This window comes from Eptatretus burgeri, chromosome 17 (genome assembly GCF_056783735.1).
Source record: "Eptatretus burgeri isolate ZD-2024b chromosome 17, Ebu_testis_v1, whole genome shotgun sequence".
Lineage (NCBI taxonomy): Eukaryota > Metazoa > Chordata > Myxini > Myxiniformes > Myxinidae > Eptatretus > Eptatretus burgeri.
The window spans coordinates 997345-1016953 of NC_140977.1; the positions used below are offsets into that span (position 1 = coordinate 997345).

Sequence of the window (19609 nt, forward strand, 5' to 3'; positions counted from 1 at the left end):
CTGTGCCCTTCTTTGGTGTGATACTCTTCTCATCTTGGGGGATTTTAATGCATTGACTGGAACTGATAGGGATATGTTTGTCCCCATGGGTCTGGAACTGTGAACCAGAATTGCACTAAGTTCCTTGACTGCCAGAAGTCATGGACTGAGGGTGGCTGGTTCATGGTTACAGCAACCACAAGCTCATTGCTGGACTTGCTGTTCCAACGCTGGCGGTGTGGCAAAGGAGATGAACCATGCGCTCGTTGATGGTCAATGGAGGATGATCCAGAACTGCAAGATCGACCGGAGTGCTTCGTTCCTCAACTCTGAGTGCTCAGGAACTCTGAAGTTGCAGCTCAAATCTGGGAGAATGGTACCATCCCAGCTCGGGTGGATGTTGGCAAGCTCAGGAGTAGATGAGGAGTTTGTGAACAGGCTGAGTGGGGATTTAAGGGGTCTGGTTGCTTTGGGGAATCCTGAAGAGTTGTGCATGTTGACAACCATCCTTGTTGTTGCCGGTGCATGTCTTGGAACACACCGTCGGGCAAAGAAGCATTTTGTCTCTAAAGGACACTGGATATCATTGACCAGAGTCGCAGGGCCAGGGTGAATGGCAGAGCTGAGCTGTTCAGAGAGCTGAGGCATAAAACTGTACGTGCACTGAGGGTGGACAAGGAGGCCTATGTGCGAGGAATCTGTGAGGGGGTAGAGCATCACCTGTGGTCAAGTGATCCTAGTCCTGCTTGCAGGGGACTTCGCGCAGTGCGTTCATCCAAGCCCATCCCTCGGTGTACTGCGGTTGGAGCGGAGGGTGTTGCGCTCTTCACAGAGGATTCCGGAGTGAAGGCCCGCTGGGCCGGTTACTTTGAGCGGCTGTACCAGGCTGATCCACCAACTGTTGAGTCGGATGGCAGGGGTGTTGCTATCCCTATTGCTGACCCTCCAATCTGTACTGTACTGAATTGGGAGATGCTTAGCAGGCAGACACGAAGCGGAGGAACAGTCGAGCCGGGCTGTGTTGCACGAGTGCGAGCCAGGGCGTACTGTGCCCGCGGCTCTCCTTTATTCCGTACGCGGTACACTCACGAGCCGGCCGACTCCAGTATTACTACGACGCCTCAGACGGCGTGCACACCTCATATCCCTCGCCGAACCCCACGGCCACTCCTCCACCATCACGCCCATCATGCATCATCATCATGCCCCTCCCCGTGAGCATGGCTACACCACACTCCTCCCTCCTAAAAGTATGATTATTAAATGATCAGTATTATAAGAAGCATGCAGAACACGAAGGATTTCGTATAATAATCATGGAAATAAAATGAAAATAACAAAGTATAATAGCACACCACATCATATAATGTGTCGATGCGAGCGAGTGGAGCAGCAAAGGTCAGGTCTGACCGCGTTACCGATATGAAGCAGCAAAATGAGAAGCACAGCGGCATTATGCAGCAAAAACGCCCCCCCAGGTGGCCCATGCTGACATGACCCTGGCCAAGGTCGTAACGACCTCTCGAGCTAACCTCCTCCGGCCCCATCAAACGCCTCCGGCCCACTCCCCCCAGGCAGACCCGACGTAGATAAACATCCCGAGGCCGGCAGCCCGCTATCTGGAAGCTGTGGCGCCAGCCTTAGACCTTGGCCGGGGGCGCTGAACAGCGCTGCTGGCTGCATGTATTTAATGCGCCAAAACAACTCACGCACCACAATCAGTCGAGACGCCAACGCCCGTCCCAACGGCCTTGAGCGAACACAGCGAGTTGTGCTCGCAATCAGAGGTGGAGGTAACGCAGACCAGGGCACCAGTCTTGATTCCGAGTCGATCTCCGAGACCCACACGGCCGCTAGACGGGAGCAACTCCACTTAAACCACACTGCAATCATAGGCTCGTTATAAATCATTACGAATAACATTCGAAGCATCGTAAATTCATTTTTCCGTACAGCGCGCTTTTTTGATAAAATCCCAGCACATGACAAAGCAATTACCTGCGGCCTGGAGCAACTGGAGGCAAACAAACCTTCTTTATTCGCCCCCACATCACATTGACCATAATCCAACTCCCATTGACTGATCTCCGCCACATCCACTTTTATATGAGAACTGCTGGCATTTATTTCAACAACGTTAAACTGCATCACTAGAGCAAGGAAAAACACATATGCCATGAACAACAACCCACAACCCACATCACGAGTCCGCTCCTTGGTTGTCGACTTGATGCTGCGACTCGCGACTCCCTTTAACGCCACGGGCCTACCGCCACCTGTTGAAGCTGCCTGAACCACACCGATGCGCATTGCCTCACGAACCCTGCCGAAGCGCGGGAACTCATCGCGAACGAAGCGCGGGAACTCATCGCGAAAGCCGATATGGCTCTCGCCGCTCCTGGAGCGCACCTCATCGCCGCAGGCAGCAACGAACGGTGGCTCCCGCTGCATCGACGCGGCCCCGGCCGCCAGCGCCTCGCCCTCGGTATTCGACGAAGGTCTCGAAGAGAGCACTGGCACATCTGGAGGCACGAACCGGAACCCGTTCCGACCCAAAAGGGTCCGGCTCGCCGAGCCCGGCTCCTGCTCCGGCTCGCCGGCATCATCATGCCCCGGCTGCAGGCTGATCTCCAGGTCACTGGGGTCCTGCTGCGGTGCCCCTTCGCTCCCGGTGCGATCGTGCTGCGGTGCCCCTTCGCTCCCGGTGCGATCGTGCTGCGGTGCCCCTTCGCTCCCGGTGCGACCGTGCTGCGGTGCGCGCTCTCGTCCCGCACCGCTAGGCGTGCGAGCACCCTGCGGCACTTGAGCCATCGCGCGGACTTGCGCGGTCATCGGTGTCTGCTCGACAGATGAAACAGTCGCGATCGCCGAGTCGAATGTGATGTCGGTCAATGGCTGCTCGCAGACCAGAAATAAAATGATCTCTGAACCGTGCCGGATGCTCCTCTGCCGTGAATTTGCACGGCACAGCCGAATGCGATGCGCGGCCAGCACGAGTGGACTCAACTCGACACCCGATCCGTGCCTCGCTCACTTCCCCCCCCCCGCCACTGATCTTGTCATTTCCGGATCAATCGCAAGCAGGGTTCGACGCGGGACGGAAGGATCGCCTCGCACACCGCCATCTATGACCGTAACAATGGGCGATGACCCTCGGCCCACACGACCTCGAGAGCCCAGACCGCCGTCCGAGTGATTGCATTGCCACGCTCGCCCATGACCCGCGCCGCAGACCGTGCGCATGGCCGTGCGTGCTTGGCCCATCGCGATGACCCCTAGACCATCTGCTGTGTCCCGACCATCGAGACCTCGGATATTCTCCAGAGCTTGTGCGACGTCCAACGCCGCGTTCGAGCCGAAACGCGTATCCTCGACAAAACGAACAAGAAAATGAACCAAATGAACGAACGTTGCCCACTCGACGTGGCCGAAGTCGATTCCGACGAAGGCGGGCACGCGTACGTTTGCCATGCACCGACCCTTTGCCATGTTCGCGCCGGCGAGACCTTTGGCTCCGTAGCCTGGAACCGCACGGGTCATTTGCCGCCCTTACACACGTCGATTCGAAGATCCTCGTTCGCCAACTGTACTGTACTGAATTGGGAGATGCTTAGCAGGCAGACACGAAGCGGAGGAACAGTCGAGCCGGGCTGTGTTGCACGAGTGCGAGCGCGGGCGTACTGTGCCCGCGGCTCTCCTTTATTCCGTACGCGGTACACTCACGAGCCGGCCGACTCCAGTATTACTACGACGCCTCAGACGGCGTGCACACCTCATATCCCTCGCCGAACCCCACGGCCACTCCTCCACCATCACGCCCATCATGCATCATCATCATGCCCCTCCCCGTGAGCATGGCTACACCACACAATCAACAGTGATCCACCTTTGTTTGTGGAAACACAGGCTGTGGTGAACCGGTTGAAATGGGGTAAAGCTCCAGAGATCTGTGGCATCCATGCTGAACTTCTCAAGACTGGTGGAAACGCTGCACTCGTGTCATTGCATGTAGTTCTGTGCTTTGCCTGAAACACAGGCATCATCCCAACTGATTGGAAGAGGGGCCTTGTTGTCCCTCTCTGGAAAGGGAAGAGTGATCGCCAGGATTGCAACAACTACCGAGGCGTGACGCTGCTCTCAGTGCCGGGCAAGGTCTTTGCTCGGATAACTCTTGATAGGGTTCACCACCATCTGCTTGAACACCAGCACCCAGAGCACTCAGGCTTCACACCAAAGAGGTCAAAGATTGATCATATCCTTGCTCTTCGGGTCCTCACCGCACGCAGGAGAGAGTTTCGGAAGGGACTGCTTGCAGCCTATGTTGATCTTGGTAAAGTATTTGATTCAGTGAATTGGGATGTCATCTGGAGGATTCTTGGTCTTCGTGGGGTGCCACCAAAACGGATCGATCTGATGTCTCAACTATACTCTGGTATTAGGAGTGCTGTGAGATGTGGTAATACCATCATAGACTTATTTCCAGTTGTTACTGGAGTTTGACAGGGGTATGTACTGGCCCCCACACTCTGGATATCCTTTTGGGGGCCCTCGAGGTGCTGATTGAGGAGTCAAAGCCGCTGGGATTATGGGTTTCCTGGGTCAAAATTAAAATCCATGCTTTCAATGACATCTTGGATGCTGCTGTCCTGTCTGTAACTGTTTGTGGTGAGGAGGTTGAGGTCACGGAGAGATTCACTTACCTTGGCATTGACACTCACGTCGCTGCTGGCTGTGAGCCAGAGGTCAATAGATGTCTGGGTTGGGCCTGGGGAGTCATGTATTCACTAGATCATGGGATGTGATGCTGTCGTTACCTGTGCAGGATGATGAAAGTCTGAGTCTTCAAGTCCTTGGTGCTTCCAGTCTTGCTCTACAGATATAAGACTTGGACTCTGATCAGGGATTTGAGATGGAGACTTAATTCCTTTGGTACCAGATCTCTTCGGAGAATCCTTGGCTCTCACTGGTCGGACTTTGTGTCCAACAAGCAGTTGTTGAGAGAGATTCAAATGAGATTTTTTTTTACCTGCATAGTCTGTGAGCGTCAGTTGCGGCTGTATGGACATGTGGCTCATTTTCCTGACGCTGATCCTGCTCACCAGATTCTTTCAGTGAGGGAACCTCATGAGTGGAGGACGCCAATGGACCGACCATGTGACTCATGGTTGCAGCAAGTTGATCAACATCTCAAGGAGATGGGGATGGGCCTGGCATCTGCCTGGGGGATGGCCAGATGGAGGCCCCTGGAGTACCGGCGGAAAGTGGACGCAGCGACGTGTTGCTCCAGTGCATGCTCCCCTATCTGACCTGACCTGGTGTTTAACATACCTCGATCACTCTTAGCATACGTTGATCATGGTTAGCATACCTCACATTTAACATACCTCAATCATGGTAAGCAAACTAGTTCTTCATTTCTCACAAGATTTCTTCTTCATTCCTTACATGATTAGTTCTTCATTCCTCACCTGTACGGTGTTAAGTATCGATTGAAGAAATGTTCATTACATTATAACTCAACTTGTTGTGCACACAAATCATTTCAGCACAACTGCAGCTCAATGTCGCACCTTCACACTAACCCCACTTTATCAAACTGAAGGGATAAGTGTGGCGGTGGTGAAGGGGAGATTGGGGGGTCGGGATGGAGGTGGGTACAATGGGTGTGGCCTTCCTTGCACAACTGGGGGTCATAAAGCAAAGGTAACTTGCTCGAACCCTCCTTTACAGATGGGTTAATTACCCCACTTCCATGATGGGTATTGATTAAATGTAGAGAATTAATAAGACTTGTAATAACCCCCCTCATCCCAGCAGCGCTATCCACCGGGCGTAGTGGCGTGCGTCTGTAATCCGGCTACTCGGAGGCTTGGGTTGGAGGATTGCTTGAGGACGGGACCTCTGCGCTGGGCGGGGCTATGAGAGGGTGGAGAGCAGCCCGGAATCATGGCGAAACCCAATCCTTATCCCTGTGTCGTAAGAGGCGACCAGGGTTGCGTCAGGAAGGGCATCCGGCGTAAAACCTCTGCCAAATCAGAATGCGGATCATAACGGATGATCCGCTGTGGCGACCCCTAACGGGAGCAGCCGAAAGAAGAACAACAACAACCAGCAGCGCTATCCAAGAACATTAGATAATTTGGGCGTTCGGTTCCCCCTTCCTCCACCCCAAAACCCCGAGGGTTATGAAATCCGAAAACCTTGGGAATCACTTTAAAACACTTATAAATGTATCGGTTGGTATGCTCTGTGTTTCGGGTAGTTCAGCCATGTCGATGTATTGCGGAGGGAAATGTTAGTTTAAGGATTGTCCTGTTGAAACATACATCATACGAAGGGTGATGCGTTGTCCCATAAATAGCCAGGGATTAACGTGAAGGACGTGGATGTGAAACTTTTTGTGACACCCCGGATGAGGCGCCGATGAGGCCTTGCAGAGAGAGGGAAGGAGTTTAAGAGGAAATTGAGAGGGAAGAAGTTTCATCGCTTCCTGAGGGGAGGGTTTTCGATGATCTCGTGAGAGACTAGAGGGCACGAAGGAGTTTGTTTGGCTCTTTAGAGAAAAGGGTTTTTGGTTCCAAGCCTGAGGAGAAGTTGGCTGTTGGTGGTTGGCTTGACTGCTTGTGTCCCTGCCTCGCCTTGCTCGTGTCCCTCCCTCCCCCTTCTCGTGTCCCTGCCTCCCCCTTCTCGTGTCCCTGCCTCCCCCTTCTCGTGTCCCTGCCTCGCCCTGCTCGTGTCCCTGCCTCGCCCTGCTCGTGTCCCTGCCTCCCCCTTCTCGTGTCCCTGCCTCCCCCTTCTCGTGTCCCTGCCTCCCCCTTCTCGTGTCCCTGCCTCCCCCTTCTCGTGTCCCTGCCTCGCCCTGCTCGTGTCCCTGCCTCGCCCTGCTTGTGTCCCTGCCTCGCCCTGCTCGTGTCCCTGCCTCCCCCTTCTCGTGTCCCTGCCTCGCCCTGCTCGTGTCCCTGCCTCGCCCTGCTCGTGTCCCTGCCTCGCCCTGCTCGTGTCCCTGCCTCGCCCTGCTCGTGTCCCTCCCCCCCCCTTCTCGTGTCCCTGCCTCGCCCTGCTCGTGTCCCTGCCTCGCCTTGCTCGTGTCCCTGCCTCGCCTTGCTCGTGTCCCTGCCTCGCCTTGCTCGTGTCCCTCCCCCCCTTCTCGTGTCCCTGCCTCGCCCTGCTCGTGTCCCTCCCTCACCCTGCTCGTGTCCCTGCCTCGCCCTGCTGGTGTCCCTTCCTCGCCCTTCTCGTGTCCCTGCCTCACCCTGCCCTGCTCGTGTCCCTTCCTCGCCCTTCTCGTGTCCCTGCCTCGCCCTGCTCGTGTCCCTGCCTCGCCCTGCTCGTGTCCCTGCCTCGCCCTGCTCGTGTCCCTGCCTCGCCCTGCTCGTGTCCCTGCCTCGCCCTGCTCGTGTCCCTCCCTCCCCCTTCTCGTGTCCCTGCCTCGCCCTGCTCATGTCCCTCCCTCCCCCTACCTCCCCCTTCTCGTGTCCCTGCCTCGCCCTGCTCGTGTCCCTGCCTCGCCCTGCTCGTGTCCCTGCCTCGCCCTGCTCGTGTCCCTGCCTCGCCTTGCTCGTGTCCCTGCCTCGCCTTGCTCGTGTCCCTGCCTCGCCTTGCTCGTGTCCCTCCCTCCCCCTCCCTCCCCCTTCTCGTGTCCCTGCCTCGCCCTGCTCGTGTCCCTGCCTCGCCCTGCTCGTGTCCCTGCCTCGCCCTGCTCGTGTCCCTGCCTCGCCCTGCTCGTGTCCCTGCCTCGCCTTGCTCGTGTCCCTGCCTCGCCTTGCTTGTGTCCCTCCCTCCCCCTTCTCATGTCCCTCCCTCCCCCTTCTCATGTCCCTGCATCGCCCTGCTCGTGTCCCTGCCTCCCCCTTCTCGTGTCCCTGCCTCCCCCTTCTCGTGTCCCTGCCTCGCCCTTCTCGTGTCCCTGCCTCGCCCTGCTCGTGTCCCTGCCTCGCCCTGCTCGTGTCCCTGCCTCGCCCTGCTCCTGTCCCTGCCTCGCTCTGCCTTGCTCGTGTCCCTCCCTCCCCCTTCTCATGTCCCTGCCTCACCCTGCTCGTGTCCCTGCCTCGCCCTGCCTTGCTCGTGTCCCTGCCTCCCCCTTCTCATGTCCCTGCCTCACCCTGCTCGTGTCCCTGCCTCGCCCTGCTCGTGTCCCTGCCTCGCCCTTCTCATGTCCCTGCCTCACCCTGCCTTGCTCGTGTCCCTGCCTCCCCCTTCTCATGTCCCTGCCTCACCCTGCTCGTGTCCCTGCCTCGCCCTGCTCGTGTCCCTGCCTCCCCCTTCTCATGTCCCTGCCTCACCCTGCCCTGCTGGTGTCCCTGCCTCGCCCTGCTTGTGTCGCTGCCTCCCCCTTCTCGTGTCCCTGCCTCACCCTCCCCCTTCTCGTGTCCCTGCCTCCCCCTTCTCGTGTCCCTGCCTCCCCCTTCTCGTGTCCCTGCCTCACCCTGTCCTGCTCGTGTCCCTGCCTCCCCCTTCTCGTGTCCCTGCCTCCCCCTTCTCGTGTCCCTGCCTCCCCCTTCTCGTGTCCCTGCCTCCCCCTTCTCGTGTCCCTGCCTCACCCTGCCCTGCTCGTGTCCCTGCCTCGCCCTGCTCGTGTCCCTCCCTCCCCCTTCTCGTGTCCCTGCCTCCCCCTTCTCGTGTCCCTGCCTCACCCTGCCCTGCTCATGTTCCTGCCTCGTCCTGCTCATATTCCTGTTCATGACTGCTCGTCTGCTTCATTGTGGGTTTGTGGCTGCTTTGTCAGCAGACAAGATCTAAGGCCTCACTCGGTTCTCATTTCCCTTCCCCGTCTGTGCTTAATTCTCGTGTGAGATGCCTTCGATTTTCTTTATTCCTTCTGTAAATACTTATATATTGTGATTCTGTCCTTGTCATCCCTTGTCCATCCGGGTGTTCTCCGAGCGAGTGTCTCCAGCTGCGGTGGGGTAGCCGGACTCTGGAGAGGGTTGAAACCTCTGAGGGTCCGAGGTGGTTTCTCCTGGGTGCCTGAGCCCACTACAGGGAGGTGTTGTGGGTCACAATTTGGTAGCGGCACCACAGAGGCCCAGTAAGGCCTGATGTAACCACCCAGGCATGAAGCTTAGCAGCCTCTCCCTGAGGCTCTGCGACAGCCAGTATGTCGGGATCTGCCAAGCTGGGCTGGGCTATGGACGCGGGTTGAACCACATGGACTGGGTGTGAGTGCAGCCCACCAGAGCATCTGTGGAAAGTTAGTTATGGAGTGTTTAGGAAAGGCCCGGAGAGACCCGCATGGCCTCACCATGCTTTTCTTTTAGGGGTGTGCATGTGAGTTGGGGAATTGGTGTGGGTGGTGGGCAAGAGTGGCCAGGAGAGCCAAGCATGTGGAACAGGTGGAAAAGGTTAAATGTAATGTGTGTTGTGAAGGAACGATTGTGTTTTTGATTATAGTGTGTATGCAGGCCATGGCAAGTCAGAGCCATGGTACCTTGTTTTGCAGGTGTTGGGAAATTGAATGGCAGCGGGGGAGGAAGTTACATTTGGGGGTTTTGTGTTTGGGGAAGTTGTGCGTGTGTCCACAGGTACGGATCGGGCTCTTGAGGAGAGCGGGGATTGCGGCTCCTCCCGATGTGACTCGTCCCTGACAGCAGGTGATGTCTGGAATTTGGGGGTTCATCGTCGGAGGATCTCGTTTGCGCGACCAATGGGGATGTAGACTCTTGGCGACCCTGGGAGAGGCCAGGATTGCCTGTGTTGTGCAGACCCTCTCCGGCAGGACGTACAGTGAAGGACCTGATTGGCTGCTAGGGGCGAGAAGTTGAATGGGGAAGGACAAAGAAGCCGTGAAGTCAGGTGACTTGTTTTGGACTGCAGGCACCGGAGCAACGCGTTGCTGCGTCCACTTTCCGCCGGTACTCCAGGGGCCTCCATCTGGCCAACCCCCAGGCAGATGCCTGGCCCATCCCCATCCCCTTGAGATGTTGATCAACTTGCTGCAACCAGAAGGCACGTGGTCGGACCATTGGCCTCCTCCACTCACGAGGATCCCTCAATGAGAGAATCTGGTGAGCAGGACCAGCATCAGGCAAACGAGCTACATGTCCATACAGCCACAGCTGACACTCATTGACTATACAGGTCATAAATATCAATGAAGTCTCTCTCAGCAACTGCTCGTTGGACATAAAGTATGATCAGCATTAGCCAAGGATTCTCCGAAGAGACTTGGTACAGAAGGAGTTAAATCTCCATTCTCAGATTCCTGGTCAGAGTCCAAGTCTCACATCCATAGAGAAAGACTGGAAGCACCAAAGACCTGAAGACTCAAACTTTCGTGCTCCTGCACAGGTACCGGCAGCACCACACCCCATGATCCAGTCAATCCATGACTCCCCAGGCCCGACCCAGACATCTATTGACCTCTGGCTCACAGCTAGCAGAGACATGAATATCACTGACAAGGTGAGGGAATCTCTCTGAAGCCTCAACATCCTCACCAAATACAGTTACAGACAAGACAGCAGCATCCAAGATGTAACTGAAAGCCCAGATTTTAGTTTTAATCCAGGAAACCCCTAATCCCAGCTGCTCCAACTCCTCATTCAGCACCTTGAGGGCCCCCAAAAGGATATCTAAAGTGTCCACGCAGATGACTGCATCATCTGCAAAATCAAGATTAGAGATCTTGACATTCCCAAACGATGCACCGCAGCTTGATCTCTCCGACATCCTCCCCAGAATCCAGTCCAGACAAGTGCTGAAAAGTGTGGGGGCCAGTACACACCCCTGACGAACTCCAGTAACAACTGGAAATGTCAGAGATGGTACCACCACATCTAACTGCACTCTCAGTACCAGAATATAGTTCAGCCATCAGATTGATCCATTTTGGTGGCACGCCATGAAGACCAAGAATCCTCCAGAGGACATCCCGATTCACTGAATCAAACGCTTTACAGAGATCAACATAGGCTGCAAGCAGCCCCTGCCGAAACTCTCGTCTGTGTTCGGTGAGGACACGAAGGGCAAGGATACGTCAATCGTTGACATCTTTGGTGTAAAGCCTGATTGCTCTGGACACTGCTGCTCAAGCAGATGGTGGCGAACCCTATCAAGAATTATCCGAGCAAAGACTTTGCCCGGCACTGAGAGCAGCGTCACCCCTCGGACCTCGGTAGTTGTTGTGGTCATGGCAATCACCCTTCCCTTTTCAGAGAGGGACAACAAAGCCCCTCTTCCAGTCAGTTGGGAAGATACCTCTGTTCCAGGCAGAGCACAAAACTGCATGCAATGACACGAGTGCAGCATTTCTACCAAAGGGAGCTCATCTGTCCTTCAACGGGTATTGTTTTTAGTCCTGCAGGGTATCGCAGTCATCCTCCCCACGAGCAAGCCAGGTAGGATCGACAGTTTCGTTGCCGACTACCCGACCATGCGGCAGGTACCATTGAGTTACATGTTACCAGTGGCAGTTGAGAGACTGAACCGACTTAGATTTGCTACTTGTAGTTGTATGGTACTTGTATGGTATCGTTAAACGTTGCTAGTAAAATCCCCTAGTTAAGCTATCTCTTGGTTAAAAACTTGCCTTCAACCTTGTTTTCATGATCAACTCCGGTTACATGTCTCATGTACATTGTACATATATGATATATATATATATATATATATATATATATATATATATATATATATATATATATATATATATATATATATATATATATATATATATATATATATATTTAATTACCAGTCCCAGTTGCTGTGTGTTCTTTCCTGATACTTGTTAATATCCTAAAATAGTGTTTAACTTTCCGTTATTTCATCACAGAGAGCCAGGTGGGTATCGTTTGTGAAATGGAAGGTTTTTACACAATTATGGAAAATATCAATAAATGTGTTCACAAGTATAAATATTCATACATTTACAATTTCAGTTTTACACATGTTTACTGAAACAACATATTGGCTCATTGGGATGGTTTTATTTATTTATTTAATTTCATTGCGTTGAATGATACCGCCAGATGTTTGGAGGGTGATGGAGAGAGAGTCCGGTTGTTTGTTGCACTCACGGCCCATCACATGTCCAATCGAAGGAGTGCAAAAGGAATATCGCACTATGTCAGGGATTTGCAACAACAGGTGAGTTTGAGAGACAAATATACCTGTGCATTATTTCAAGTTATGTCACGTTACATTACCCCCCTTGATGTTTGGCTGGATTGAGTGGGGGCATTGAGGGTACAACTGAAGGTTGCGAGGTTACCGGTGATTCCACGTTACGTTTTCTGCAGTTTGGGATCAGCAACACCCTGTGGTAACCAGGAACACCCTGTGGTAACCAGGAACACCCTGCACGAATGTAGTCATACACAACCGGTTAACAGTTTTAGAACACCCCTATTTTTCCAGTTTTTACAGAAATTTAAGCAGTTTAATGTTTCCATGTACTCTGAAATTAAAGCATAGAACAAATAAACAATTGCAGATAGAAAATAAATCATGGAATCGTTTTGTTGAACAAAATTTAATCTAAATTTTTGACTCATCAAAGTAGCCACCTTTTGTAGATATAACAGCCGAACATACTCGTGGCATTCTTTCTACAATGGAAATCAAATATTGTTCGGAAAGTTCTTCCCAACGCTGTTGCAGAAGTTTACACAAATGTGTTGGATTTGTCGGTTGCTTTGCTTTCATCCTTCTGTCCAGTTCATCCCAAACCAGCTGGATGGGGTTTAAGTCTGAAGACTGTGCTGGCCAATCCATGATTTGAAGCCTACCGTCTTGTTCTTTTCTTCTAAGGTAGTTCTGACATAGCCTGGAGGTATGTTTTGGGTAGTTATCTTGCTGTAGGATGAACCCCTGACAAACTAGGCGTAGACCAGAGGGTATTGCATTCTGCTGCAAAATGCTGTGATCGCCCTTTTGGTTCAGGGTGCCAGTCACTCTGTGCAAGCTTCCGACTCTGGATCCAGCAAAAGAGCCCCAGATCATCACGGTTCCTCCTCCATGTCTGACAGTTGGTGTATCTGTCTCTCTGCCTGTCACACAAGCTGTTGACTCTCAGAAACTTGTCTTCTGATTGTGTTGCAGCTTTGGGTGTGCCTGACCTCTTCCTGTCAGTTTCCAAGTACCTTTTGATGGTGTAGAAAACTGTACTCACTGACACCTTGGCTTCATTTGTAATTTCTCTAAAGGAAAGACCTACACTTTTAAGGGTTATATTGGTCTGTCTGTCTTCCTTTGTTAATTGTCTTTTTCTCGCCATTATGATAGCAATATATTCCTTCCTGCAGTGCAATATTGTCCAAATAATGCTTCAGAGGGTGAAGCAACACAGTCTGTTCCAACACTGCTTTTATGCAGACAGAGGGTTTGTAACTAATCAACAAAAGTTTGGACACCTGTAGGAATTGTTTGCATCAACTTTCAAGGCTTCATTTACTTACATCGCTGCAGAACAGCTGCAGTTGCTAACCCATTACTTGTTCCCTGAAATGGGCCTTTTTAACAACTCGAAATTTACATTATTTTCCGGTTTTTGCCTCTGGCATTTTACCACTTGGCTTTGTACCATTTCAGGATCTTCACTGGACTCGAACTGCTTAAATTTCAGTAAAAACTGAAAAATAGGGATGTTCTAAAACTCCTGATCGGTAGTGTACACGTACATATCATCATCATCATCATCATCATCATCATCATCATCATCATCATCATCATCATAGATAGAAAATATGCAATTTGGTGTCTGCATGTCTGTCTGACTGTGATACATTCAGTCATTACTTGTGCAATCTCAACCAAACTTGCCAGGGGGACGAAGGGGTCACATATCTGAGGTTGCAGCAATGGAAACTGCCCCCCCCACCCCCAAAGGGGGATTTCCATCTTGGAGAAAGTCTGTGTTAAGGGGTATAATTAGCTCAGCATGGTGTTTCGTGGAGCACACCTAACGGATGTAAAAATTAATTATTTTAACGACAAACGAGTCAATCAATTCTGTCCAACGTACAATTACAATTTAAACAGTCGCTACTAAACTGGCAGAAGTTTGGAGGAACCTTGATGTGATTAAGGCATTCCATGCTCATCGTGTCCCACACAGACGAATGTATCAGAGCCGTCTTGACTTGCTAATCCTCGAAGTAAGCAGCAATTATGTTTAGCTAATAAAGGTGCTTAGATGACTGTATTGTGGAGTGACAACTTGTTAGTACTTTTACATCATGAACTTTGTTCCATTTCCTTGTCCAACAAATGGCAGTCGTGTATGTGGAGTTTTTATCTGGTTTCTAACCAATCATTTTGTCCGACACTACTACCGAGCTCCTAGGACCAATCATGTCCTCTCTCAAGGGACGAGCGTGAGGGAAGGCTTGAACGACACTTTTTCCTGCCTGGAAGCTCGTTATTTACACCGTCGTGGAAAGGACATTCACAGACTTGAGTTTCACTGGAGTTAAACGGGAGTTCACTGGAGTTAAACTGTATATGCAGCCATATTTTCAATGACGCATTTCCTCTCTTGACCAACGGAGCTTCATACCACGTACTGCATCACAGGTCACTCTCTTCAGTGGGTTTTCACTTCTTACTGGCATCCTACCTCTTCTGGGGAGCAGCTTATTCCCTTTTGGAGAGCAGCTAAGTTCAATGAAAGAGGATTAAGAGGAAGGAGAAGATAAGGCGAGACGGAAAATGATCCGTCCGCTCAATGCTCTGGCTTTCCAGGTCCCACCCGCCAACGTGAGCGCCACCGTTCGAGCCCCGATGGTTCTCTTGGGAAACAAGCACAAGACAGGACAGGACGAGCACCGGACCTAACAGCCTAACCCTTACCATAACAACCCACCACCAGCAACGAGTGCCTCAGCGGGTATACCATCAAGCCCCTGCCTTATTGGTTTTAATTGGTTTTATGGCACATCTGATTTCTTCTTTCAGAACTTCTGGCTCTTCTTCAAAACCTTCAGAAACATAATCAGATCGATTTATGAAATGTGGATCCTGACTGAATAGCACTTTACAGTCGCGATACCATCTCTGTTTGATATTACCTTTCTCAAACAAGAAACTACCATCAACATCTCTAATACCAATGCCTTTATTCTTACGTTGTTTGTCACTCAATTCTCCAACCAGATGATAGAAAACCTACTTCCTGTGGCCACAAGCATATGCACTTTCTGCATGTACAGCCTTTGCTTCTAACCACTCTTTCTCAGCTTTCTTACAAACCCTCTTCACTTCTTTACACAACTTCTTGTACCCTGGACTTTGTGATCCTAAGGCTTTTTGTCGTTATTCTTTCTTCAATCAAATCGAGACATTCATCACTCATCCAAGGTTTCCTCTTTGGACGGTCCATTGGGCAATGTTCATCAATTGCACCGTTCAGTGCATCAGCAAAGTTGCACCAATTGTGCTACTCGTTTTCCATGGACGCTTTAATTGACAATTCAAAAGCATCACAGTTTTCTAAAGCCTTGCAAAAAAAAGCCGGCGAGGTGCTTTCTTTGACTTTTTTTTGTACTCCAACATCTACCATTGATTTTAGCCCAGACCATTTGATGATCACGACCACATTCCGCACTGGGTAAGAATCTTGAGACCATACACTCACATCTATCTCTTCGTCTCATGGTAATGAAGTCCATTTGATTCTTGCATTTGTTGCCTGGTGATGTCCAAGTATGCCGTTGATTAGCAAGATGCCTGAAACAGGTATTGAGCACGAGCAGATTGTTAACTTATAACCAATCCAAAATGAACTTTCCTCGCTGGTTTAACTTACCCAAGCCAAATCTTCCACAAAGCACCATGATCTGTGTTCTCACCAATCCTTGCAATGAAGTCGCCAATTACCACCAACATGGAGCACCTCATTGGCATACACAAAACTGCCTTTGCAGTTTTTGGGGCATAGCAGTAAACCAACCCCACGAAGATGGTGGTTACCTCTGCAGCAATAAAACTCCCATCCATCAAGATATATTTCACCGACACCCAATCACCTCACTTCAGAAAGAGCCAAGATGTCGATATTCAACCTTTCAGCTTTTTTCCGAACTTGCTCCAGTTTTCCTAATTATAACAAAGTTCTTACATTCCATGTACCTAGATTCAACGCCGTTTAATGACCATCAGTGGTTAACATCAGCACATCGGGTTGGCGTCGCTCAGAAGAGTTTAGACCCAAACCGTCATGAACCGTATTTGTCCCCTCTTCTGCAGTACGTCCTTCCCCAGTCATAGGTTGGAACTACACATCCTTTGGAGACTCAGATAAGCTGGCAGGTTCCATAACGTTAAACTATTTGTGAGCTCTTGCATGTAGTCTAGATCTGTAAACTATAATCTTGGAAGGGGGGGGGGGGTGGCACGACTCCACAACAGATGTGGATGGCCGTTGGCTCACAAGGAGCTCATCCGCCCTTCAATAGATCTGGTTTTTTTGGCCTGCAGGGTGTCTACAAACCCTCCACACCCAGTATAGCACAAAGCCAACTGGGTAGGGGAAGCCAGTTCAGTCGCCGATAACCAGACCATGCAGCAGGTAGCACTGGGTTACGTGATACCAGCAGCAAGTCATCATACCATCAGACCCGACCTGACTTCACTTATCAAATGAGACATATAAGCGAAGTACATCTAATAAAGTGAGTAAACACTTCAAGCTTACTCTGGACATTCATTTTAAGGGAATAACTGCTCTATACTAAGCATTATTAACCGCTCGGAGCCATTTCGAAAACAGTATTTTACTTTCATCAACCGGGGGAACACTGCGATTCAATGCAGCAACAAAGCTCTGCTGGCAGACCCTCTAATGGTCGAGGTAGTCATCAGAGGAAGGCTTTATCAGAGGAAGTCCAGATGTCTGAAATGAATGGATTGCCAAATAGAAGCCAGAGACGTAAAGGCCTTCACATGTAGTTTCCAGACATCATGGAACAATAGTTAGCTATTTGACCGAGCATGAGGTCCAAGTCAACTACCTCCTGTTGTGTCGTACATCGTGTGGCACCAATGTCGTCCTCTACGTTGTCTACAAGGCACCAAAGGGGTGACTGTTTGGTCTTCTTATCCCACGTGAGACCGCCAATGAGGAAACATGAAAAGTTTGGATCGAGGGAAACAGTATCCTGAAGATTTTGCCACCAATTCTCAAAAGATGCAATTGTTTCATGCTTCTTGTGGCCTCATTGCTTGGGAGCCCGATGTGTCACCATATTGGGAATGTTGAGTTCTCCTGCAGTTCAGAGAGAAAGCAGACATAGTCCGCCTCACCAACCGAAGATCGCAGGTTCAGATTGTGTTATCATCACACCAATGGGAAAGAGGATCAGCCGGGAACACCAACGAGGTCTCCGTAAGCACAAACTAAGTGAATTCATGAAGCGGCCAAAATGCCGGCCAAATCGGCCTGAAACACAATAAAGAGGAGAAACCATGCCCACAGCAACACCTAACAATAAACACCCAGACTAACATACAATGGCACCGAGTCCAGATCTTTGTTATGAAACCGACCACTAAAAAACCTTAAAAACGGAAGAGGGAAATCTCAAGATTTCTTCTTTAAACGGTTTCGTGTTCAACACATGAAATTAAAAAATATAGTTGTTTAAAACTTTATCAAAGTAAATCCCGTTCAGTATAACCAGCTGTTGATTGTCGTGCAGACATTTGATCGAAACTTCAGATGGACTTGTCCTTCCTTTCACCAGGTTTCACCCCCTTTGGGGATCTGCAAACTCGGCTCTTGAGCGCTGGCTGGATGCATATTATGAAGATGGTCTTCATGAACCGAGGGGCTGGAATGTAGGCCGGGCCTACCACGGTCATCCACTCCCACTGGTAAGGTGCAACATGGTAAATAATTCAACATTTCATCTGATGGTGGAACTGAAAAAAAAACGTTTTCCAATAGTTGAGTACACTCCAAATGTAATTGGAAGCACCCTTAGGTAAGGAGGAGAAAATGAAACAGATGATCATTTGGGAGGAATTTCTGTGCAAGTCCAGGTGTAAACTTGCTTTCAGGTGGCTCGCTTGTCTAACGAGCTTCTCGGAGGTGAGGATAACCTGCTCAGTGACCATGAGCTGTCACACATGATCGTGGATTGGGGACAGTACATCGACCATGACATTGCTCGGACCCCAGAAAGCGTGAGTCGGGTCCCCTTTGGTGGTGGATCGGATTGCAACGACAGCTGCTGTTACAACAGCCCTTGCTTCCCCATACAGGTGATCGTTTCACGTCCTTCCGTGTTGTGTACATAAATCCATCAAAGTCAACAATGTCCCTGCCCCATCGATGTGTGATTGCCCGATCCAGTGTCCTACTCCATGATCAAAGATCATGTGCTGCTAAAACAGTCTCATGGCCGAGGAACATATCCTACCCAAGCAACAGTTAGGGTAGGCTGGTAGGGATTTGCAATTTGGATAGGGTAACGGAACACCATCACCTGTCAAATGAATATCGAGAGTTTTTTTTTAATGTCTGCAATCAGGTTTCAATAGATAGAGAAACCAACTCAAAATACCAATTTATCATTCTGTCTACTGTTATAAATAGAGCTTGTGTGACTGTAGCTGTGTCACCAATATACACTCATTGATTGGTCACGGCACTGACCAATCAGGTGTTCCTGTTTTTGCCTTCATTAGTTGATTTGTCATGGCACCCCCCCCCCCGAATTGGTGCCATTTGTGTCAGCAGAAAACGTCATCACAATAGACATCACCAAGAGTGTGTTGTAAGTTTTAAATACGATCGTGTGGAGTATATGTTGTGATCAATAAAATTTCTTTCAAAAAAGACAAAACATTGCAAGAGTGCATGTCCAAGAACATACGGCAACACCGAAGGTGAGCCAACAAGGGTACTCCTGCCCAAAGGGATCGAAGGTGGTCTAAGAAGGGTACTCCTGCCTGGAACCATTCTTGGCCCACCTTCAATGGGAAATGTGTTGCGGCACATTTTTGGAAATGCACTTTATAATTTTGTCATTTTTGAAAGAAATTGTATTGATCACAACATATTGTTACAGACATCACCTCTGGATAACTCCAAAAGGACGGCATGTCCGGAGAGACCACAAATGCCATCTACAACCCAATTTGTGCTGGATCTTCACGCCGAAAGTCGGTTTACCATGCCGGTGAGTTAAGCGTGGCAGATGGAGAATCATGTCAGTGACTACGCAGCGGTTAATTACTTGGCCGGGTGGATCAACACCACATGCCGCATCACGTGTGCTGTCATTGCAACTGGAGTCTCGGAGCAATTGCCCCCCAGGAACGCTATTTCGGACCAACCGTAAGCGAGATAAATCATGACACATATCAACACTTTCATGAATTTATCACACGGGCAAGCGAAGGAACGAAAGAGCAGAAAAGGATGGGAGGAACACTGGGGAGATATAATCAGGTGAGAGAAAATGGCAGGAAGAATGAGACATTAGAATGGCACAGAATTCAACACAGATGAAACACACATACGTTTGCCCTTATCCTTACACAATCACACTCGCCTTGGAAGACTTACAACAATAACTTACCACTAAATCCAATTCTGGATCCATACACCCGAGGAAAGACACAGAGGTTGGTAGAGGGTAGAGGTTAGAGATAAATTTATAGGATTGTAGGAATTCTATTTTAGGAA

The 19609-nt window shown here is 50.4% G+C and overlaps 1 protein-coding gene across 1 annotated transcript in view; it reads left to right on the top strand.

The window, feature by feature from the left end:
• Window positions 1-19609, top strand: part of TPO (thyroid peroxidase) — a 90004-nt gene that overhangs the window by 26537 nt on the left and 43858 nt on the right. The window contains exons 4-6 of the mRNA XM_085861386.1: window positions 11949-12066; window positions 17661-17790; window positions 17977-18180. Of these exons, the coding sequence (XP_085717512.1) occupies window positions 11949-12066; window positions 17661-17790; window positions 17977-18180 (452 nt within the window). The remainder of the gene's footprint in view (window positions 1-11948; window positions 12067-17660; window positions 17791-17976; window positions 18181-19609) is intronic.